Source organism: Liolophura sinensis, chromosome 9, assembly GCF_032854445.1.
Source record: "Liolophura sinensis isolate JHLJ2023 chromosome 9, CUHK_Ljap_v2, whole genome shotgun sequence".
Lineage (NCBI taxonomy): Eukaryota > Metazoa > Mollusca > Polyplacophora > Chitonida > Chitonidae > Liolophura > Liolophura sinensis.
Genome location: NC_088303.1, coordinates 2,963,296 through 2,987,961, shown reverse-complemented (window position 1 = coordinate 2,987,961; position 24,666 = coordinate 2,963,296). Strand labels below are relative to the sequence as shown.

The 24,666-nt window shown below is 39.7% G+C and overlaps 2 protein-coding genes across 3 annotated transcripts; one reads left to right on the top strand and one right to left on the bottom strand.

Moving 5' to 3' along the window:
* The first annotated feature begins 441 nt into the window (after positions 1–441).
* Positions 442–7,275, top strand: LOC135475542 (beta-1,3-glucan-binding protein-like). The gene is given in 11 exon segments (XM_064755465.1): positions 442–601; positions 982–1,077; positions 1,896–1,970; positions 2,573–2,633; positions 3,744–3,914; positions 4,112–4,189; positions 4,393–4,492; positions 5,396–5,464; positions 5,732–5,806; positions 5,808–5,856; positions 6,842–7,275. Coding segments are annotated over 11 exon segments (1,008 nt in total). The 5' UTR covers positions 442–595; the 3' UTR covers positions 7,070–7,275.
* Positions 7,276–8,396: 1,121 nt separating this feature from the next.
* LOC135475151 (ZP domain-containing protein-like) lies at positions 8,397–19,343 on the bottom strand. Of its 2 annotated transcripts, none has more exons than XM_064754920.1 (6): positions 19,121–19,343; positions 17,380–17,654; positions 14,978–15,118; positions 13,191–14,198; positions 10,999–11,279; positions 8,397–8,983 (listed from the first exon to the last, which is right to left on the bottom strand). In XM_064754920.1, the coding sequence occupies exons 4-6, from the start codon at positions 13,577–13,579 to the stop codon at positions 8,859–8,861; spliced, it is 795 nt and encodes a 264-aa protein (XP_064610990.1). In that variant the 5' UTR covers positions 13,580–14,198; positions 14,978–15,118; positions 17,380–17,654; positions 19,121–19,343; the 3' UTR covers positions 8,397–8,858. The 2 variants fall into 2 exon arrangements, with proteins under 2 accessions (XP_064610990.1, XP_064610991.1); XM_064754921.1 differs by having other exon boundaries at positions 17,380–17,563.
* Between the last annotated feature and the right edge of the window lie 5,323 nt (positions 19,344–24,666).

The window sequence follows — 24,666 nt, the reverse complement described above, 5'->3', positions numbered from 1 at the left end:
ATCCTCATATTAGGTATATGTTATCCTTATAATAGGTACTTATGTATCCCCTGCGGTCATGATCCACATTGTATCCCCCGATCACTATCAACAGGGAAATCGTGTGGAATGACAAAGAACAAAAAAGACTTGATGTTTATTTTAAGGAACGAAAACTTACACAAATATTCAAGATTTGCACATGTAGATAGAGGAATTTTGCTGTCTCTCCAACTGACATTTTAAAATGAGGATCTGAAAACAGTTTTGAGGTCGGTGTGTCAAGGGCAAATACGTAACGGAAAATAGTATGTAGATAGGAGAACAAAATGTAGCTTAATTAACTAAATGTCTCAAGTACAATCTGATTCCAGTGCGTTATCACGGCGTTATCTTAGCATTCCACTGTGTGGGTGATGTCTGGGAAAATGAACAGCTGACGACATCAGAATTACATATGTGGAATCTCGCCTCTCTCGTGACGAGCTGCCATTAGTGTGGACACAAGGCCTCGAAAGCGTGCAGAAAGTCCCAAAATCCGCCTGTGGAAGGGACAAAATGTTTGTACTACATACGTTGGTGACAATAGCTCTGGCTATAGGCCAAGCTTATTCTGATGTCGGTACGTGATTTATTTACGTGCAAATATAATATTTACCAAATGTTTTCTTTTTAGGGCTGAAGCCGTATCTGAAGTAATAATTCAGTTTATAAGTCGTCATTTCGCTGAAGCACATGGCTGGGATGAATGGATAACTTTAAATCACTTCCTTGGTGAAATGATTTTACTTTTATTGTAAGTGCAAGATGCAAAACGGCTTGGACCGTCTTACGATATACGCTGTGTGTACATTTATCACAGTGGAAGTTCTGTCAGCTATACATTTTATTCTTTACTGAAAATTGCTTTTGTTTGGTTGTTAAAATGCTCATAATGCAGGCGCAGAGGTTTCCTTTGTACACGTTAATGCCGCCAGCTTGTCGTTGGTGTTTTGTGTATAGAGCCACGTGCGGGACTTTCACCAGGTGTTCCATGATGATTTCAGTCACTTTGATCACAGCAAATGGACCAATGAAGTGGCGGCCAGCGGCTTTGGGGTAGGTATAACTGGGACTGCAGAATATCTGTATATTATGGAAGTACTTGTGTCAGAAACTAATAGACATCTGATACACTACATAAGTATTTGTGTGGTCATAGGAGTCTTTGTGCTTTTAAAAAATACACTGCATAGAAGTATTGCTAAACTAAAAAATACCACTGCATAGAAATATTTGTATAATATAGGAATTATGTGGCGTCGATTTCACGAAGCAATTTTCGATGTATAAGCAAAAACTGAAAATGTAAATTTTATTGGCTAGTTTTATGATATAAGAAAGAACAAACTATGACGCATTACTTTTAATATGAGCCTATTCAAGTGTTTACAATTGAAATCAAAAGATCCATTTCACAATCAAAACTGGTTCGGTTAAATCAAATTTCGGTCAGCCAGTTGGAATTCGCCCTCACTCCGGAATATATGCGTATCATTATTTTTTTTTGTCTTTTTGCCAGTAATTATGCCACCTGTCTGCACTGTAGCATGTGCAGTATAGCATGTGTTTGCAGCTGTGTACAAACACACGTACATATTAATTTGCATGTCTGTGCAGATTGTTACAACCTTGCATTCACATTTTTGTGAACCTTCACATTTTTTTTATTTGACATGCGTAGAAAATAGTACAACTTTGCTTTTGAAAGAAACATGGATTTCCTAACAACTGACAACGAAACCCTTTGTTCAGCGAAGAAAATATGGGCAAATCTGTGTTTATTATTGGTATTTTGGCCGGTTTCCTGTACAGTTCAACAATGTATTAAACGTAACACTTCAAGGCTTGTATAACTTCCATCCCTCCCTATGCAGAATGGCGAGTTCCAGATCTACAGCCCAGAGAGCAGGAATTGTTTCGTGAAGAACGGAATTCTCCACCTCAAACCGGTAAATCGCAGTAGGCATTTCAAATCACTTTACTTCATATGTTCAAGAATAAGGGAAGTTATATAAAGAAAAAGAAAAAAACCACAAAAAACCTTCTCAATTTGGCAAAAACGGATAAAGTTATTTAAAATATGTATTCGCACTTAAGAATTTTTTACTGAATAAACAACGGCACTGAGGTTTATTGGCGGTAGAAACTGGAATGTCCGGTAGGAAGAACTTCCCTTCACCAGGTACCTGAAAACATGATGATTTAAAACGGCAGGCGAGGGCTGGATTTGAATTCGCATCCTTTATGATACGGTGAAATCATCGCTATATCGGAATGGATGAGTTATATAAAGGAATGAATATACAGCTGGAAGGTCAATTTCATTTGACCACAAAAAAAATACTATTTTAAGTGTTGTTGCTTCTTGTTTTATCCGTTTCCAAGCAATTTCCGTAACGCCGTTGCCCTATTAATGTGAATCAAGCGCTTATGGATTCTACAAACTTTTCAAGCGTTGGTGCAGTCTTAAACAGCGATATTTTTAAACTTAGATATTTATGTAAGATATGTTGATATTTCTTAAAGAGCCTTTAAATTTTTTGTATCAAAGACCCTAACAGTGGACAGATTTGGAGAGAACTTTCTTACACATGGAATTCTTGATATTCACAGTAAGTATTTTACTTCTAGGTCGATTTGGAGATTGTATAGGTACTAACAAATCTCTCAATGGAAACTTTCCAAGTTTAAAACTCAAAACATAAAAAATTCAACGGTTGTTTTCTTTGGTTTCCCTCCTGTTCTTTTTCCGTATTTAAATGGCATTTTCCAGGATCTAAAAACTTTTTTATCGATGGCTGAAGATTTAGCGTTCAAAACGAAACCTAGAATTAAGAATTTATTCCTTTATTTATTGGATTGGTGGGGACTCAAAACCATTTCCTTTTTTATGAGAATTATGAGGTTTCTTGGTAGTGAATCTTTTAGTAGACTACCGATCTTCGCCAGAACACCCGACGTAAAGCTGTCAACCCAGTGGAAGTTTCTACTCACACCATGGCCGCATTAATCAATGGCTCATGCTGGATGAAGCAGAGCCAGTAGTCTGATCGGCCACACAGCAAAAGCAAAAAATGCACCACAGTTCTCTTTTATATATCCATCGTAACCTTTATTCAAGTCATTGAGGTTTTTTTTTTTTTTTAAAAAGTATAGACCTAGAAACTTTGGGGAAGATTTAAACGTTATTTATGATTGTGATTCATTATAACTTTCATTTATCTCCTTGTCATTTCATGTAGGGGCCTCTTTGGTCGAGATGGTCGGCATGTCAGCGCGGCGCATGACTAAGGAGACTCTCACCAGTGCGGTCACTGTGAGAGGGTCATGATGGCTTCCTCTCCGGCTATACGTGGGAAGGTCTTCCACCATCCTGCGGATGGTCGTGGGTTTCCCTTTGGCTCTGCTCGGTGTCCTCCCACCATAATGCAGGTCGCCGTTGTATAAATGAAATATTCTTAAGTACGGCGTAAAACATAAATCAAATAAATAAATAAATCATTTCAGGGATATTTTTTTTCTAAAACCAAACACAACACCAATAACTGAACCTTTCGAGAATTTTTAAAAGGAGAAAATTTATGTAACTGATTGGTGCCCTATAGAATCGTTGAAAACAATGGCACGTGGACATCTCGCACTATAAACATAAAACACGTCACTTGATCCACTTTCTTAGTTCAAACCAACCTCCATTATCGATGGACCATATGTGTTTGCAGAAACTTATGGCACGTGCACGAACTCTAATAACCATGGTTGTTACCACGATGCCAGCAAGGACGGGATCATTCCACCCGCCATGTCCTGTAAACTGAAGAGCACGGGGACCATCCGTTACGGGAGGGTGGAGATCTGGGCTAAGATGCCCAAGGGGGATTGGCTCTGGCCAGGTAAGCTTTTCAATTTCTTTTTTCAATTTTAAATTTTTGTTTCCATATCTTTCTCCATTTTCATGGAAACCATACCCTTCGTTTTATAATACCTTTTTATGCATGTATCCTTGAAATGACAGTTTTGCATAGCCGTCGTCATTGCATTTTGTATGAAATATTCCTCATATTTTACTAGCATTTCTCTTTTTGTTCAGCCATCTGGCTTATGCCAAAGGACAGCAAATACGGAACTTGGCCACGGTCTGGGGAGATAGACATGGCAGAACTTAGAGGTGCGTCAACGTGTGACTCAACTTATTATTAAAACTTTACAAGTGGCGTATCTTAAATGTTTGAATTTCATAAATACCAATGAAATATGGATACTTTCAAAACAAGTCTATGTACCAGGATTAAATTTCGCAAAAATGATGGTCTATTATTACCATTCATCCAGGCCTTGCAGGGATCATCATCTTATCTCTTTTACGACCAGGTAACCTGCATAACACAGGGGGAACCCCAAATCAAGTGTCCTCGACCATCCATTTTGGTACGGATTGGAATCATGGTCACAGGTCGATCTCAAAGACACAGTAAGTTTTTGACAGTGTGAATATACCCAAGACTTAACGTAATCTGATACTTAAGTCCATTTTGGACTCGCGTGCATGAAAGGCTTGATGTCCTCGAGTCTGCGCAACATAAAGCCTTTGTCGCATCTTTCTTTGGGTATGCCTGCCATACTTCTGTCCGTCCTTCCACGTATTTTGGTATGACGAAAGGCACTGCTTTGAAACTTTGTTTTAACCATGATGACCGTTTTGAGGTGTTTACTCTCTTTTCTGGCGCCTTAGGCGAACTTAAGCTGCGTGAAGTTGTCAACTGACTCTTGGCAAATGAGGTCGCGTGTTCCATAGTCTGTGATCAGGTCTTACTTTATGAAACATATTAGACACCTGGCCTCATGCTCATACTTTTTTCTGGTTTCTGGTGCAAAATAAATAGCTAACTGAATAGAATGATTCGCTACAAGTAAGGAAAATAAATAACTGTGCTGATTGAGAGATCAGGTTGAGCTTCAGATTATTTTGATCAAGCTCAAGTATCATGTCTTTTTATCATGGCTTTTTTATTTGACTGTACTAGACTACGTATTTGACTACGTATCGAATTGAAACTTAAAATAGTACACCATTTTGAGACTTTATTTGCAATCATTTACCATTGATCAGTAATTTTTACTAAAACTTGGCTGTTGTATTGTCAGAAGATTTTTCTATGTACAGCTAAGGTCATGGGCCATTCTCAGACTTTCAGTGGTAAAGGCATTTTTGGGAATGAAGTAGCTGTTAAGTGTTCAACTTTTCACATGTTTAGGCCATCTTTCAAACTCGACATGAGAGTAACCTTTACCATTTGCGATACTCATGTGAAATATGCTTGTTGGAGATCATGAAATTCGAACTTCTATCACATGTTTATTGAACGAATTTCAGTTGGAATGGCCATTCGTACGCTGAGGGGTTTCACAAATATGTCATGGACTGGACCGCCTCACATATCCGGTAAGTCACCTGCGAGGGCGTATTTTGAGATGTAAGTATATAAAATCTATCTATGGACCGTAGGCTATATGCAAAATGATGTTATAACGAGGATAAACGTGACTGGCTATTAAATACTTGTATTGAGAAACACAGTCCTAATTTTATGGCTTTCGATGGAAGCGATTGAGACATATAGTGAGGTTAGAATTCCTGTGTTTTGCGTATTCACGTATGCTGCTGAACAACTGTATATAGGACCCTGCATGGTATACGGTAATTTTACAGCATTTCTGTTGATGACGTCATGATACTGAACTCCACCACACCATCTGACGGCTATTTCCACCATTATCTCCAAGGAAACCAACATCTACAGTAGTGGAGGAAAAGATGCTCCGTTTGACAGAGAAGTATGTCAATGATCCTAGAAATGTATTTCCCACATTATGACGTTGTTATCATTTATAATGATAATGTCAATAACGATGGAATTGTCAACGCTAATGTACCTAAAGCATATTATAAGTTATTAAGATATATTATTAAGATATTAAGACACTTTAAACATACTGAGAAAATCGGATGTACCTGGTTCGAAAAGTCTAGTGACCTGTGTTGTAGTACTACAGCATCTTTGCAATTCCTAGGAAATGTAATGCTAAATGGTGTGAATAGGGTTACTAAAAACAATTTTAAATGACCACCACGTATATGAAAAAAAATAAATGAAAAAAGATAAAGCACATGAAATAATGACACAGAGGTGATCTTACTTATATATTTCGTCAGAGTAGAAAAACAGTTTGGTGATTGCCTGATGAATATAACAACAGAGAGCTGCTCACCTTGACGAGCGTTAATGAAAGCTGTGATGATATGGGGAATCAGCTAATTTTTCAGTCAATCTGTTTTTCAGCGATCATACTGGCTTCCTCTCCTGCCGTACGTGTGAAAGTCTACCAGCAACCTGCAGATAGTACTGGGTTTCCCACGGGCTCTGCCCAGTTTCTCCTACCATTATGCTAGTCACCATCGTATAATATTATACGGCGTAAATAAAATAAAATAAATGAAATAAATAATTTAAATATATAATAAATAAAAAAATATTTTAAAATATTTTATATATATTCAGCTGGGGCCTATCGCTAGTACTGTCATAAAGCCTTGTTCTCACTGCAGATGATCGGCCCTTGACAAATGAAATCGTAGGTTCAAATCCACCTGTCGCCGAATGTCAAGGTATTTGTCCAGTGTGGCAAAGGGCGGTGACTTCCTCTGAAATATTTATCCACCCATAACGAACCGCAATCCTGACCACAGTAGGAATCGTGAAAGATAGGCTTTAAACATTAAAGAAACAGATAAATAAATAATATATATATATGCTTTCAGTTTTACATCATCCTAAATGTCGCTGTGGGTGGTACCAAAGGCTGGTTCCAGGATGGGGCTAAAAACAGTCCTTACCCCAAGCCCTGGGTAAACAGTGAGGGGCAATCAAAATCCATGCAAAAGTTCTGGGCGGCCAGACACATTGGGAACCCACATGGAAAGGTGATGAGGCCGCCATGCAGGTTCGATCGGTCACTATGTGGACCTACAAGTAACAGTTCGCTTTAAGTTCGAGAGATATAGCCTGTAGTTTGTAGAAATATAACTGTAAATCTTGTAATTAAAGAGTCTTTCAACACAAAAATAGCTCTTTCGACCTTTCCTTGATATGTTTAGATAACAGTTTTTCTCTTCCTGCCCACTGTCATATAAGTGAAATATTCCTGAGTATGGCCTTTACCTCAGAAATAAACGCATGTATGAACTTTGCTCATATATGACCGCCATTGATCTTTTGTGTTTTATTATTTTGTATCACAAACACTGTACTTCACATTTATTTTACACGTTTGTGTTAGGATAACACATCCGTGTTGAATGAAAACAACACAAGTTGTTATGTTAGATTTCAACACAAGTGTTTTTTGTATGTAGGCCTACTCAAAACTAAAATGCCATTATTTCTGTTTTTTAATGAAAGGATGAGACTGGTATCATGTTTTAAGCCTGATTTAAATTTCAGTACACATCTGAACAATTGATTCTTATGAAATTTCCGGTTTTTATACCTTCAGTATCTTTTCTGATGTCTTTAACCATTCAATGATTAAGAATTCTCTTCTGGTTATTGTATATACTGGTGTGCCTGGTGCCCGTGGGGCCTCAAGCCTGGTGTCCGTGGGGCCTCATACCTGGTGTCCGTGGGCACTTATGCCTGGTGTCCGTGGGGACTCATGCCTGGTGTTCGTGAGGACTCATGTCCAGTATCTTCGGCGTGGCCTTCCAGTGAGGCAGCAGATGCGTATGTTGGCGTGAGACCGGGACACTGTAGCCATGCGACCAAAAACAGGTCTCTGCTCTGTATATATGTTTATATATATGTATATATGCCCACATAAACTGTTGTTGATGATATCATATTCCTTAAACGTTATATGATCCGTGCCATCATGAACGGATAAAATCCGTATTTGACAGATGACAACTGGCGGACGGTAAATCGCCGTGTGTGTTGATCTAGAGACAGTCGTCATCAGATACTTTCATATATATAGCGTTGTAACACATGACATCTTCAGACAAGTAATCAAGTATCGAGAGCACCAAATCTTTGCTTCTCATATTCCACTCACTAGTCATTTGATATTCCGATACACCAATAGTGTGGCAAGAGACATTCAAGTCAGAGCAAAACAAAATGGCTGCTGTACACTACGTGTATAGGCCCCCTACGTATACGTCCGCAACGTTTCTAACGATAAAGCATTCATTTATTTAACAGCTGCCCTTTTGTTACATTTATTCAGCTTAAGGCGCCAAACCAGTTGGAGGTGGATTTGAACACGTGACGTATTTGGGCCTCTTACGGTTAAAAAATGTCTACAAATCACAGACGTGATGCAAAAGCGGGTTTTATTATACATCTCATACGGGGAAATACACAAGAAAAAGGAAATCAAACTTCGTCACTCATGCAAACGCGGGAAAACATGATAGCACATTATGCTTTCGAGGCAAACTGTTTTAATGAATTAAGTGTAGCAACAGAGCTAATATGAGAATCACGAAAATTTCAGAGGCAAAGATAAAAATTTGTTTAGTGTGTGTGAGTTTACTATTATATAATTCATTGCATTTTATGCATATTATCCGCCTACATTTACACATCAAAAAGCAGATATTTATCATTTACATACATGAATCACGAGTTACTATCTATATAAATTCCTTGCATATTCATACATTCATACATTCAGTTTTGAACGTAATCAAACAAAAGCTGAAATAAGAACATCTTGCTATCTGATTAATTAAGGTTATGTGTTGCATATATATGTAGATAAATCCGTTGGTGACTTTAGTTAATGTCCCTGGATTTGGTTCTCCGCCTTCTCTCGGTAACCGTGGCAACAGCAACTGCAACCACGGAAACAACCATGCTGACTACAGCCACCACACCAAATACGGCCACGAGACTGGAACCTACAACTCACACAAAACAAACGAACACCTGTTTACAGCTCAAAGATGATGAAATGGTCAGAATATATGCCTATAAATCCATATTAAAAATAAGAAGGGAATAATACATTAAAGGTTTATCAACAAATTTTAGTGCGAAAGAAATAATCTTTTACACCTCTTCAAATCGAATTTCGCTTATAGCTTCTGTGCTCGGTTTACGTATATTTGTTTACTTGACTGGCGTTTACTCCTTTCCTTAAGAATTTTTCACCTATATGACGGTGGCCAGTTTTATCACAAGGGGAGGAGGAACCAGATGGTGTAAACCATCAACCTTCGGCAATTTACTGACGAACTTTGCTACTTGTGACGTAGATAGACACCAAGTTCGTGAAGCAATTAGTGTTCAGCGAACGATTTAGACTGCGCTAACGGCGACATGAGATGGACGGTCAGTTAATAGCCATTAAGGCCGCACAAATCTTGAGAGGACAGGAGCCTACAGATTGCCCGATCAAGGCTAAGGTTGAACCCGTACCTCGTGTGTTAGCGATAGAAAGGTAATCGCCCTCAGCACTTGGCCATTACCCGCTTTCGCTTACCTATAGGTCAAACGAACGTGTTGTGAGAGCTGGGATATACTATATCTCAGGTGAGAGGCATGCGATGTCAACATACATGTGATAGTCCAATGCACAGAAAGTGTGTTACTTTCAACAAGAAAAATAATTATAAAACAATTATAACAAAGCATTCAAAGAATACGGGTAGTACGCTTGACTGAGGAGTTTGTAAAACTGCATAATGTTCAAGTCATGAGATACATTCAAATTTTTACCTCTAAACAACCAAAAAGTAGAATGATTGACACTGTCATACACAGATTTTATCCTCTCATTATAAAGTACCTTGATCTTGCCACTAAATCAACAAGAAAGACCCAAACTATTATAATGTCACAAATATCATTGTTCATCGTATGAGTAAGAATTGCAGAGCAGTGACTTCATATGTAATAGAGTTGTAAATCATTGTAGCAAAAGACACTGTGGGGAGTTGGACACAACTTTACCACAAAGGTTTTTGATATGCAAATCGCGAACTGCATTTGGCAATCTATGTAGTATGGGAGGAAATGGCAGCCCCGTGAACAGCAGAGCAAAATGTTGAGCTATGAGGTAAGATTTCCTTGGTCTTTGATATTCAAATAGCTACCGATGGTTGGCTGGGTCTCTGTACTATGAGTGTCTACTGCAACTCTATGACCAAAATTTATTTCAGTCTTGTTTTTTTTGTATAGTGAACAATATCTCACTTATACAACGGCGGCCAGGATTATGGTGGCAGAAAATCCACGACCATCCGCAGACTGCTGACAGACCTTCCCGGAGAGAAAGCCAGCATAAGCTGGACTTTTAACTCACGACGACCGTATTAGTGACAGGCTAACCACCTCTGCCAGATAGGCCACCAAATCCGATGGCTGGCTTTTTAATAATGTCCCAAAACATCTTACTGTATTTATGCACCAGTACTGATTTATTCATTAACTGTTGTATAACGCCACTGATTTTTTGACTTCTACCCTAGCAGCCTCGGGTTATGAAGTTTATTGGGCAACTGGAGGAAACTGTCGGGAATAAACCACTGGCATGCTTTTGGTACAAGTCACGCGACGTTGTGTTCCCGGGTGCTCAAATATGGCGCATCCCATGACCTCGAGTTCCCGGATGTTCAAATATGGCGCATCCCATGACCTCGTGTTCCCGGGTGCTCAAATATGGCGCATCCCATGAGATCGTGTTCCCGGGTGCTCAAATATGGCGCATCCCATGACCTCGTGTTCCCGGGTGCACAAATATGGCGCATCCCATGACCTCATAAGAATTCCTTGTTAGAAGTTGTTTTATACGGTTACCAAGCATATTATGTCTGTTTTCACCCCCTTTCCTAAACAAGTCAGATAATATTATTTGTTGTCTATTCTTTGAAACACGACCGTCCTTGTTAATATAAATTTCATATCTGTTTACCTGTGCCTGATTGGTTGTTGTCTAGGAAGAGGGGACCACTGGAGACGAAGTGTCCGTTGTGTTCGGCTGTTGCCTGCAGAGACCGCTTAGCCCTCATTGTATCGCCTGAACCGGAGCAGTCGTTGTGGCACTTCGAGGATCTGTCTAGTACACTGCATACCAACATTTCACAGTGGACGTAGGTAACACTGCTTTTTGGAGTTAAACTGAAGGCGTTGAACCGGAACCGAAGCTTACCAGCCGAAGAGGGGTAGATGACAACGCTGGTATCTGTCTTACATCTGGAAGGAAGATGATGGGCTGGTTTTAATTAATTTCATTTTAATTTACAATGGGAGAAATCCCCATAGCCTGCGGCCACTTAGGGATATCCTATAAATATACAAAAAAGTTACATATATACATCTTTACACACATGTAATAAAAGGAAATATATTTAAATTGAGGTCTTTCAGGGATGCAATCAATGGAATACCAACAGAAATCGCTGCATCGGCGTTTTAGACCGTGCAACGACGGACTTACGATATTTACTTGTGGTTCGTTCCAGTCAAATTGCGTTTCATTAACATGCACATGAATATTAGGTTCTATGCTATATACCAAATTCGTGTAGGTAACTGTCAGTCCCTCAATACAATAAATAAATGTATATATATATATTGGTAGTACCTATTAAACCTTAAATTACAACTGTTGGATCATTAAGGGCGGCCGGTGTACAAATGTTGTACCTACAAATGTTGGGTGCATGAACAGCAGTAAACGATTGTTGGATGAAGAGTGGTAAAGGAATGTTGAACGAAGAATAGCATGTGAAAGTCGGGTGAAGAATTGTATTATGTACGAAGTCGCATGAAGAATGGTATACGAATGTCAGATAAAGAATTTATGGCATACGAATGTCGGGTAAATCGTTGTATTTGGACTGTAGGTTAGAGAGTTGTTTTCGAATTTCTGGTGAAGGGTGCTATACGAATGTCGGGTGAAGAGTGGTGTACTAATATCGGGTGAAGAATGGTATATAGGACTGCTAATGTTGGTTAAATAATGGTGCAGCTAGGTCGTTTACAGAATGCATGGTATACGACTGTCGGTTAAAGGGTGGTATACGAAAGTCGGGTAAAGAGTGGTATGCTAGTGCCGGGTGAAGATTGCATACGAATGTCGGGTAAAGAGTGGTATACGAATGTCGGTAAAGGGCCGTATACTAATGTCGGGTAAAGAGTGGTATACTAATATCGGGTGAAGAATGGTATATAGGATTGCTAATGTTGGTTAAATAATGGTGCAGCTGTGTCGTTTACAGAATGCATGGTAATACGACTGTCGGCTAAAGGGTGGTATACGAAAGTCGGGTAAAGAGTGGTATGCTAGTGCCGGGTGAAGATTGCGTACGAATGTCGGGTAAAGAGTGGTATATACGAATGTCAGGTAAATCATGGTATACCAATATCGGTTGAAGAGTGGTATAATAATATCGGCAGTATATAGGAATGTTGGATAAATAATGGCGTAGCAATATCAGTTAGAAATTGATATACGCGAATGTCTGGTGAAGAGTGGTATACTAATGTCGGGTAAATAGTGGCATATTCGAATGTCGATAAAGAATGGTATACGAATGTCGGGTAAAGAGTGATATATACGAATATCGGGTAAATAATGGTATACCTATGTCGGGTAGAGATTGATATATAAGGCCTGGCGAAAAGTTGTATGCTAGTGCGTGTGACGAGTGGCATATACGAATGTCGCGTGAGGAGGTGTACGGGTATCATATATATATATATATATATATATATATATATATATATATATATATATATATATACGACGTGTGGTTAACGAATTTCGGGTGAAGATTTGATTTGATATAGGCCTATTTGATTGTTGTTTAGTATCGGTGAAGATTACGGATGTGGAATATTGGGTGAAGAGAACCGTATAAATAACGTCAGAAATGGCGTTTTCTGTTTTCTCCACTTTCACTTGGTATAGGCACACAGTGACAAGTGTCAAGGCGGCCTGTATGTGGCTACCTTTTAAGCATTTACATGAACATAGTAAAACTCTAACAGAGGGAAATGGACAAGGGGCCGGATTTCACCGGTTCATGGGACCAGTCATCAACTATCGTTGCTGGTTTTTGTCTCTGTGCTGTAGTCTTTTATGTTGTTGTATTTCCTCACCCGTCCTTGATGATTTCCCGAGCATTGGTGTCGTTGGTAGGTGAGGCGGACGCCGAGGCCAGACACTTCGTTGGGAAAACGGCCAGTCCGTCAGACATGCTGCCTGTAACTCTGACTTCCAGGTACACAGGCTCCTCGGAGTTGATGAAGATTGGGTAGCTGCTGGCTTGAATCTCAGTCTGATATCCTGACGAGCTGAACTGTCGCATTACCATTTCCAGAGACCCCAGGCCCTTCTCGTAGAAGCGGACGCTGCGTTGGGCAATCTTATAGGGCAGGGTGACATTTTTATGGCGCGGATACTTACAAATGATCGGCACGGAGTCTCCTACCCGCAGCGGCGTGATGAAGTTCTTGAAGATGATAGCGTCATCGGTGAAATCCGCCATAGTGCCACAGTCTGAAAAGCCGAAGTCTGCCACAAGCTTGCCATCGCTGACAGTAAGACTACATTTGGGGTCCTGTAATGTGAAGTCATCCCCTTCTAACTGGCTCAGTGGAATCTCTACCCGGATGCCTTCTTGCCCACATATAACGTCTGACCGAGTTGCCGGAGTCGGAGAGGCGGCTTCACGGGGACAAAATGAAAGACGTGCTTTATGTTAGAAACAATAAAGAAGCATAATTCCAGGATTTAAACTGAACCGAAAAGCAAGTTGTAGATTAGTAAGCATGGAATTAATGCAGTTTAAGATCGTATCTCAGTGAACTCTACATTTATCTCAAGTTCATTTAGTATCAAACATTAAGAACTGATTTGACAATGTAAACAGGTCAAGCAATTTTTATCATGAAAATGAAGAAAATAAAAGATTGCCTTGTTTGATGAATGAATGCAGTTGTGGAAACGTGCAGTGTTATACAGGAAAAGGGGAAGTGGGGTGCGCGCGCCCTGCCATTTGCGATCGCGGAGACACGCGGAGACACGCGAATACGCGAGAAAAAACGATGTTCTTCATCTTTGCCCTCTTTTCTTGTTTGCTCATACTGATTGGGAGTCTGCCATATCTGAAATGAAATGCGAGCAAATAGTGAGAGAAATGTACATCTGTTTAGTATATTGATGTAACAACGATATAATCATCTCATATATGTTTGAGTGTATGGACAAACCTTTTCCCCATAAATGTCAGTGTCTCCTCGAGATGTATCCAATCAGAATGCATTTCAAGGGTTCAAATGGACGGCACGCTTAAAGCGTTGTTGTGGTTTCAAAAAGAGAAAAAAAAAACAGCAAAAGACATTTCCCTTAGTAGCATAATTGTCCTAATGCTTGTTCTCTGATGACACATATATGCTGACAATATATTATCTCCTTTGACAATGATAGAAGACAGAGTTCATGAACATGTTCGCGCTTGCCGTTCAAACCAATGGTCTTTGCCGGGGGTCCCCTATAGCCCATGAGCAAATAAGGTTGGGTCAAATCTAACGCTTATTAACATGGTTGAGGGTTTAAGTTAGGAGATTTGCTGGGAACTTGTCGAAGTGAGGAGGTGTCTCCATCGTTCTGTCTGGTTTTCTGTTCAGCCATAAACCTAACTGAAGTCATAGGCACAAGTGAAATATTCTTGAGCAAAATGTGGGCCTAAACATTAATCAAACGCTCAATGACTATAAAATGTTTTTAAATCCCCCGGGCTCTGCCTCGTTTCCTCCACCATAATGCTGGCCGCCGTGGTATAAGTGAAATATTCTTGAGTACGGCGTAAAACACAAATCAATAAAACAAATAAAATATTTTTAAAAAGCGTCTAAAAGCCTTTGTTTGGTTAGGTAGTTCATACCCGAAAACACCTAATCGTCTCATCGTCGGTACGCCCCCTTTTATTCCTTCCTCTCTTGAGAATCGATGGCAGTCGAGATTTTTCCACGTATGCCCTATAATATATTTCCTCAATAGGTAAGGTAGTCTAATCTCAGGCCAGCTGAAACAGAAACAGGTACAGTAAACCACGTTGTATTGGCTCCTTTGTGTGGGGCTTTTTTTCCCTCATGATTTAAGGTCGCCGTAGTAAGAAGGATGGCCGCCGCAGTAAGTAGGATGGCCGCCACAGTAAGTACGATGACCGCAATGGTAAGTAGAATGGCCGCCATAGTAAGTACGATGACCGCCATAGTAATTAGGATGGCCGCCATAGTAAGTACGATGACCGCCATAGTAAGTACGATGACCGCAATGGTAAGTAGAATGGCCGCCATAGTAAGTACGATGACCGCCATAGTAAGTAGGATGGCCGCCATAGTAAGTAGGATGGCCGCCATAGTAAGTAGGATGGCCGACAACAGTAAGTACGATGACCGCAATGGTAAGTAGAATGGCCGCCATAGTAATTAGGAAGGCCGCCATAGTAAGTACGATGACCGCAATGGTAAGTAGGATGGCCGCCACAGTAAGTACGATGACCGCAATGGTAAGTAGAATGGCCGCCATAGTAAGTACGATGACCCCCATAGTAAGTAGGATGGCCGCCATAGTAAGTAGGATGGCCGCCACAGTAAGTACGATGACCGCAATGGTCAGTAGAATGGCCGCCATAGTAATTAGGAAGGCCGCCATAGTAAGTACGATGACCGCATTGGTCAGTAGAATGGCCGCCATAGTAATTAGGATGAAAAATTCCTGGTTATGACATCACACAACTGTATATAAAATAATGTCAAACATGCGCATTCCACACCATTCCTCGGTAGTGACTAGAATTGCCTTTGTCTTCCCGAACATTTGTATTTACTGAAAATTTTTAAAAAGATATTGAAAACATAACCGAAAACCCAGCTGCTAGTATCACAGGCCTACAGGTGGGGGTCGAGGGGCAGCCTCTGTGGCAAACTGGAAAGTCCTATTCGCCGCCTTTTAAGCCGTTTCCTAAAATAAATACGCCAGTGTATCTGCTCTCGCCCCCGGAGAATGAGAAGTACAGACCTAAGGCCTTAACTACCATGACAACGTATGTTGTAAGTATGTGGAGTGCCCTTAGCTAAGTGCTGGTTAACAATGAGTATACTTCGTTGAGGGGGATATAATTAGTGGATTAGTAAGCAGGGTCTAGATGGACTAAACACATTTTGCATTTGGCTGAACTGATTTCGGCGGATGGTTTTTCCCTATCAGTGAGTCCTTTCCTTACAAAATATATGATATTATATTGAAGCCTTGTGTCTTGTCAGTTGCGAATGTACCACTCCACGTAGACATATTATATACATAATTCTATCGTACAAATACAATTTTTAAGATGTAATTCAATGTAATGTAATGCAATTTCAGGAAAAGCAAAGTAAGCCAATACTGCCAAGCTGGTATGTAGCTGCCTCATGCACCTTACTGGATACGATCTCTTTCCTTAAATTAGTCTCCTTCTCTTTAATTCACCTCAATGAAGCACAAAAACAACATGTATCGAAAACAAGTTATGGTGTTGATACAAGCAATGGTTTTAACACAAGCTATGGTGTAAATACAAGCTATGGTGTAAATACAAGCTATGGTGTAAATACAAACTATGGTGTAAATACAAGCTATGGTGTTGTGCACCAAATTGTAAGGGCATACTTATATATTCTCTTTTTCATGAATGGGAACAAGGGCTAGAATCTTTCATCCTCTTTGCATGAATTTGCCTTAATACCATATACTTCATATACTTTCTCATTTCTCTGGTGGGGGGGGGGGGAGGTGAATGGAACGTTGGTTTAGGTTCGGGTCTATTTTTTGCTGACGGCTGATGTACGAATGTCTGATTTAACGCCTAGATATTTAATTATTTTGACTTTATTTCATTGACTTCATTCTCATCAGGCTCATTAGGCCCAACTTCGGAGCTGATAACCATATCAACAAGATAATATAATACATAAATAAAAAATAGAGTAAAAGTTAAACGGTCTGAATGTAAATTGTAATAACAGGTTGCCTTTTTATAATAAACCATCTCACTGATAGGCGTTAGGCCTATGCCGGTGCGAAACAAACCATCTCATTGATAGGCGTTAGGCCTATGACGGTGTCGAAACAAACAATTCAGCAAATTTACACAATGAAACCAACGGAATCCCCAGTTCATGAAAAAGTAGTAATTTGCACCGACTTTGAATGTACTTAGTGGTATAAAAAATATCGATCTCACAGTCTTGTATACTGCTAAAAAATGCACATGTGGATGAAGATGGGTAAAGAAATACTAACCTGCGTGTCCTGCTCCAAGTCATTGGCGTTTAAATCCACACGTGCATCCTGTGTGCAACCAGATAACATCCAGCTGGAACTGGGTGTCACCAGTAGGGCTATGGCCTTAGTTGTGGGCCCATCTCTCTTGCAGACCGATGGTACGTCTCCATTTCACTCACAGCCTCTCCTCCCTCAGTCGTTTCTGCGGAAATAGCCATTCAAACGCTTCCTATATCAAAGTTGCTAATCAGCCATCCAGCTCTGCAGCCTGTACCGGTTTGGATCAGCTTTCACTGTAATCGGAGAAACTCAGATCAGTTTTACCATGAAACACAGATTATCTGACCTTGACCTTCAGCCATTTGCTGGTACTTTCGGTTAGCTTGTATTCGCCTACCTAAGTCACTATTACCCGTTACAAGTAGGCTTACTTCTGTAGACCTACTCTTTATGACGTTTATAAACAACCATAAACGAGAACTGGATTCGCAGAATATACATGTACTGCACTTAATGCTTAACTAATTTTCTCAGTTCTTCAAATATTTGTATAAATCTAGAAATGTTTATACCTCCATATTATGGTAAGAGTTGCACACAGAAATCTCCACGAACTCGTGCCTGAACTACATAGAAACAGTTAGCAACGTTCACTGCTGATCTGACAATCTTAAAATAGAATCGACCTTACCGTTTAATTTTTCTGGGTGACGGCAGTAGCTCTAACATTTACATACATGACCATCCTGCTTTTACACATAACTAGTCCAGGTGAATTAGAGCAACGTGCATACGCCAAGTACGCACAAATCGTACTTCTCATTTCTTTGTTCTAACGTAATAAATTAAACCTTTTTATATCACATATGTTCCGTTATAATTATATCATAGCACTATCAGTTGACAAACTCTCCGACAACCACCCCGCCTCCGCACGCACGCACGCACGCACGCACGCACGCACGCACGCACGCACGCACGCACACAAACACACACACACACACACACACACACACACACACACACACACACACACACACACACACACACACTCCCCGACAACCACCCCGCCTCCACAACACACACACGCACTCCCCGACAACCACCCCGCCTCCACAACACACACACACACTCTCCCTGACAACCACCCCGCCTCCACAACACACACACGCACACACTCCCCGACAACCACCCCGCCTCCACACCACACACACGCACTCCCCGACAACCACCCCGCCTCCACAATACACACACACACTCCCCGACAACCACCCCGCTTCCACAACACACACACGCACACACTCCATGACAACCACCCCGCCTCCACAACACACACACACACACTCCCCGACAACCACCCCGCCTCCACACCACACACACGCACTCCCCGACAACCACCCCGCCTCCACAACACACACACTCCCCGACAACCACCCCGCCTCCACTGACCCTGAATTATATTGTTTGCCAACTATCAGTTGCAAAATGCTTGCATTCGCTGACAAATGGGTTTGTCAATTAAATAAATGTACAACAAACGTAACACTCAGCCTTATAGGCTTACCTCCTCTATGCATAACATGCTAATGTTAATGATAGCTAGAGGACCATATTTGCTCGCAACCAGGATTTCACGTATGATTTCGCTATTTTTCAAGGTTAGGCCAACCTCAGAGCCACAGAGCGACAATTTTTACTAATCCTAACGGTGCATATTGCACCCGCAAAATGACAAAGTATAAAGTAGGAATTCACTCACGATAGTCATCCTGTGTTACAGAATTGTAGCTATTATTTCAATCCTTGCTGTCCTCTTAGCACTGTGTGCTGTGTACTGTGGTATGGAGATGTTCATATATATGAAGCCCGACCTTTACCCAAGCATTTGGTTAGGTAGACATAAGGGAATAATGGAGTAGATTAGACCCAGTAATCTCAACCAATGGGAGTTGAGTTGAGGAAGTTTGTATGACCTTTCCAAATCCGCAGGGTTAGGCCAACATACATGTAGATATAACTGAGTTTGTTCAGAGCAAAAGATCTTGCGCAATAGATTAGAGTGACAGATGTGTTAAGTATTTGAGAGGTTTTGACCTTTTTCGCTTACTGATGACCCATTTATCACGATGTCCTGTTCAAATGGATACTGTTATGTTCTTGTATATGTACGCTGTCTCCCGTTAGGATCCGTCTCTTAACGTCTCTCTCCGTCTCTCGTGCTAGCGCGGTCCATCCGGGTGCAAGTTCCAGTGCGTGGGATTATGCTTAAATTTTCGAATAAGCTTGACCAGATGGATCTATATTTTTGTCACTTTGTTCACGTTGCAATGTTATGCATATATCTCTTTTTCAGCGAGAAAAAAGTAGTTAGAGTTAAGCTGGTTAAAACAACTATGGAGGCAAAACAATTTTTGTTACATCTTATAGTACATGTAATTTTCTTTTTATCTTCGAGAATGCCCGTTTCACTCGGATGATTATTACTAATGTAGCGGTATGCATATCTTTGTGTTTGATATACGAGTCTGGCAACGAGTCATGTAAGTCGTTGACGATTGTGATAAGATACTCTTCATTCACAGCCACACCATTTGATTTCACCAATTATCTACATCTCCAGTAAAGTGAAAGGCCTGGGAAGTTGTTTGAGATGGGTGCTACGGTGCTTTATAAACAAGCATGCAGAGGACCTGGTTCCCTCGTCAACGGGACATGGGTTCACAGGGAATGAAATGCATGTAGTACATGTATATATATTGCTGATAACACATTATTTGGGATACACATTTAACACACTGGGCACATCCTGAAAGTGTGTGTCACAAAATATGTGAGTTTCAGAGGCTTTCCTTGTTTATAATGGAGATTATTATAGGCTACCACAGAAATGCATGTCATAGGATACAGCAAAAAGTTCAAAGATTGGTTCAGTACCTCAAGTCAGGTGTACACCCGGGTCCAATACACACTGGTACCATGCTTAAAAGGAGATACTATAAGACACATATTTCAGCAGTCAACATCAATACTGAAGTAGTAGTACATCTACATCCGCGCTGATGTGAAAATATAACTGTCTAGTACTCCTCCCCCTCCAACCCCACCCCCATCGAAAGAAATCCAAGAAATAATTTGTTACATCACCACATTTCAGCATATTCATATTTACAATCTGCATAAAATTTCAAATATATGTTATGTACCTCTTACGAAATTCCCAGGACTTGAATGTGAAATTAAACGCTAATTTTTATGGAAGTCATGACAACTCTCGATACTAAAATAAAAATCATTACACTGACTCAAAATTTTAGCTCGGTAAATTGTTAAGACTTGGTCTGTCTATAAGACAGCTTCCTGATCCAATACTTAATGTAATCATTGCGGAAAAACTCCACATTACCAATTCACATGCATGGACGAGTTTAGATCATACTTGAAGGAAGATGTAGGCAAATTTCCATCGAAATCTCCGCGGAACTCTATGAGGAGATGCGTGGAAAAAATGGCATGTGATAGCATTATACCCACCGGTATCTCTGTCCCATGAGGTAGAAAACAAAAACAAACACCTCAAGCACTGCTTTCATTATTGTCCATCTAGACCGAAAAATTAAATTGTTAAATTTAACAGAAAGTTTGTTGTTTGAGTAATGCTGGAGTGTATTCTGTTATTACAACACAATATTGTGTCACATTCAACATAAAATTATGTTAGTCTAACAGAATGGTTATGATGAAAATATAGAATATTTGTGATATTTAACAGAATAATCTACTGCGATAACAGAATACATTCTAACATCACTCAGATAAGAGACTTTCTGTAAAATTTTAGATTATTGTTTTTAGTTCAAGGAAAGATCTTTTCCTTCATCCATCACATCTTCACCTTACACGCAGGCTCTCAGTAAAGGAGAAGAAAACATAGAAATGATGCCAAAATCAGACGAAAGAGCGTCAAACTTATTTGCAAATATGATCTTTAATATTTTTTGGATTTTGTTTTCAAGAGAAAAGGGTGTTTGAGAATATTTTTGTATAGTGGGTATTTGGGACCAACTTTAGGTATTTACTGTTGTTACATAATAATGTTCTAAATAAGGATGTGATGGTTATCTAATTTAGCAAATTTATTTGAATGTAAATTTGTTGTTCATATCAAAACATATGCATTTAACCTAATTTATGATAATATTATATAACATATTAAAAATATAAATATGATCCTAGTTGAGGTTTAATACATTTGTTAGCTGAAAAGAACAAATTCTAGCGCAAATATGTTATTTTCAAGTGATTTTTCTCCTTTAGGAAAAATCGGAAAAAATATTAAAGGAATAAGTTTTCGCACTCTTTCATCTGAACTTTGTCATTTTAAGGTTTTCTCCACCTTTAAATGTGATTATGGCTTTCCATCATAGTTACGGTCCCATCCGTGTTCAGTAGTTTGTCTGTGCCCATAATAGACTTCATTATTACTTTTCTTGTTTTAGACTGATGTTGGATACCGTTATCATTCATTTATTCATTCATTCACCAAAAACATTTCTTATGTCTTTGCATCATCAATGAGAAATGTTGTCTTCTTCGCTTTGTTTCAATCCGTCTGAATTTGGCCCGGTACTTTCTATACTTTCTGAGTTCTTTGAGCGTTTGTGTTGAGCGTTGCTTTAGAAACTGACCATGTGATTATTGACCTGGGACGTCCATTTTGGTTGACGGCTGGTATACGACAGATCCCTTGAATAAATCACTCGATATTTGGGATTGAACTAACGCCTCCTGTGATTTTACGATCCAAATATTTATTTATTTACTTGATTTATGTTTACGAAATACTCATTTATATTTCACTTATACGATGGCGGCCAGCATTATGGTGGGAGGAAAGAGGGCATAACCCTGGGGGAAATCCACGACCACGTTGATGGCAGACCTTCCGACGTGCGGCCGGAGCTCACGGCGACCACATAAGTGAGAGGCTTCTGGGTCGTTGCGCCGCGGTGGCGTACTGAAAACCTCGCCCAAGGAGGCCAACAACTTCGAAATACAGGGATCATTTTGCACCACTCGGCAAGGGCCTGGATAGTGGCTCAGGTTTGCATTTTGTGATGCTTCACTGACGGTATTATGTTGAATACAGAATGCTGAACACCCTACACATTTGAATTACATGTACGGTAAATGCCTTAAAATTTCGACTAACAGTTGTACTTAGAGAAGCAAATATATCATAGAATACTACTTTTGGTGGTGTAACATACATTTTTCGTGTAAGATAGCATCCGATCTCCTAAACAAACTTCTAAACAACCTTTCGAAGACCAGAGGAAACCTCATAATTAGGCCACATGAAGACCTTCGTCAGGGGCGAGATTTAAGGTATTTGCCGTATGATAAACTGGCACCCACGAAACCAGTGCTTGCATTACCGTCTAAATAGTGACCAGGAAGCAAAGAATCATTCGCCTAGAGGGCCTACCTTACATTTAAACTGAAATGACTTCAAGATATCTACTGTGATTCCCCTGAAAGTGTGGAAGGATCTGGCTGGCAATCCTTTGGCTGGTCAAGAGAAATAATGATCTTCATTGACAGATTGGTGTTCAAAGCTCTACTCAAGAATGTTTCTCTTGTATGACGGCGGCCATGTTTCTGGTCGAACCCTTAGCGCATGGAGATAAGCCGCTCATCATCTTGATGCTCCTTGCAAAGTAAAGCACGAAACTTGATGTCACCTTACATGAAGACTCGACACTGCTACTCGTTTTTAACATAGCGTATTTTTCAAGGTCTTTATTTACAAACCGCACGTCACATATTGTAACAAATCTTCCTGGACTGTGCACAGAACAATGCCAATTCCACGCCATACTTAAGACAATCGTTAAATATCATTTGCCCCATTATATTTTTAACATTAACTTTGATCCAACTGGCCTGACAGGTGTGAAATTCCTCTTTCAAACTTACAACCTGTTGATTCACACTTTTATGAGCAGGTAAAATAGGTTAATTTTTTTTTACAGCTACAACATTCTGAAATCCAGGTTAAACATCACACACTTTTCATTTCACACTTCAAAGGGAAAAAATCTCCTCAAATGATACAGCCATCTGTTTAGGTTTAACAAACAGTGCGTTGAAAGACTTAAGGAAGGAAGTGTCCTTAAACAGCAGGATTTTATTCAGGAAAAATTCAGCTTCCCACTGAAACTTCAATGAAGTTTCTAGAAATTTCCTTTTTGAGAGAAAAAGATTTGATCTTGCTGGTCTATGGAAAGCAATCACAACAAATTTACGTGCAAGATGAATGATAAATCCATCAATATCAATATTTCAATGAACATGCATAAGCTAAATGTAATACACACCGATATGAAATGAAAATGAAAGAAATTTGTATTTGCTTTGTCTTAATAACTTTCACTTAAACAATCAAATATCATTCAGAGATAACAAGAAAAAACACAAATCGAACCACTCTTGCATATTAACTATCAAATTAACAATGTCATTTCATTTCCTTTTAAATGGATAATTATCTTTTACATAATTGTAAAATTTTACACAACTTGATTGTATAGATAGCAAATCATTAAAGATACGTCAGAATCCATATTATCAAGCACCTAATGTTACAGGATTGAGCAATGTATTTATTTGACATCTACTTAAGACCATACTCAATCATTTTTCACTTTTATTGATGGCAGTTATTTAGATGTGTGGAGGAAACTGGAGTGCCTTGGGTAAGCCATTCACCTCTGGCTAGTTACTGACAAACTTTCTCACAGTTAATGTATAGATATGCACATCATGTTGGATGAAGAATGAATGATTTTGTCTTGACGTGACCTCACATTATGAATACTGCAGCCATATCGTGGCAAATACAGCTGGAAGACATGTGGTCTTCAACAAACATTCAATTTTAGACCTGAGCTTCACCGACTGTTTAATGTTACACAGTCCCCATGAACAGTGAGAGCGATGAAAGTCACAGAATTCTATGTTCACAGTCGCCATGAAAAGTGAGAGTGTGGAAAATCACAGAATTCTACGTTCACATTCCCCATGAACAGTGAGAGCGATGAAAAATCACAGAATTCTATGTTCACAGTCCCAATGAACAGTGAGAGCGTGGAAAGTCACAGAATTCTATGTTCACAGTCCCCATGAACAGTGAGAGCGTGGAAACTCACAGAATTCTATGTTCACATTCCCCATGAAAAGTGAGAGTGATAAAATCACAGAATTCTATGTTCACAGTCCCCATGAACAGTGAGATGATGAATGTCA

Bases quoted from the DNA above. Each gene is read 5' to 3' on its own strand.
- LOC135475151 (XM_064754920.1), bottom strand. From the start codon at position 13,579: ATGGCGGATTTCACCGATGACGCTATCATCTTCAAGAACTTCATCACG. The intron at 11,280-13,190 runs GTGAGGAAATAC...TCTTCCTTCCAG, and splicing joins CGGGAAATCATCAAGGACGG to ATGTAAGACAGATACCAGCG. The intron at 8,984-10,998 runs GTAAACAGATAT...TGTGAGTTGTAG, and splicing joins CAACAACCAATCAGGCACAG to GTTCCAGTCTCGTGGCCGTA.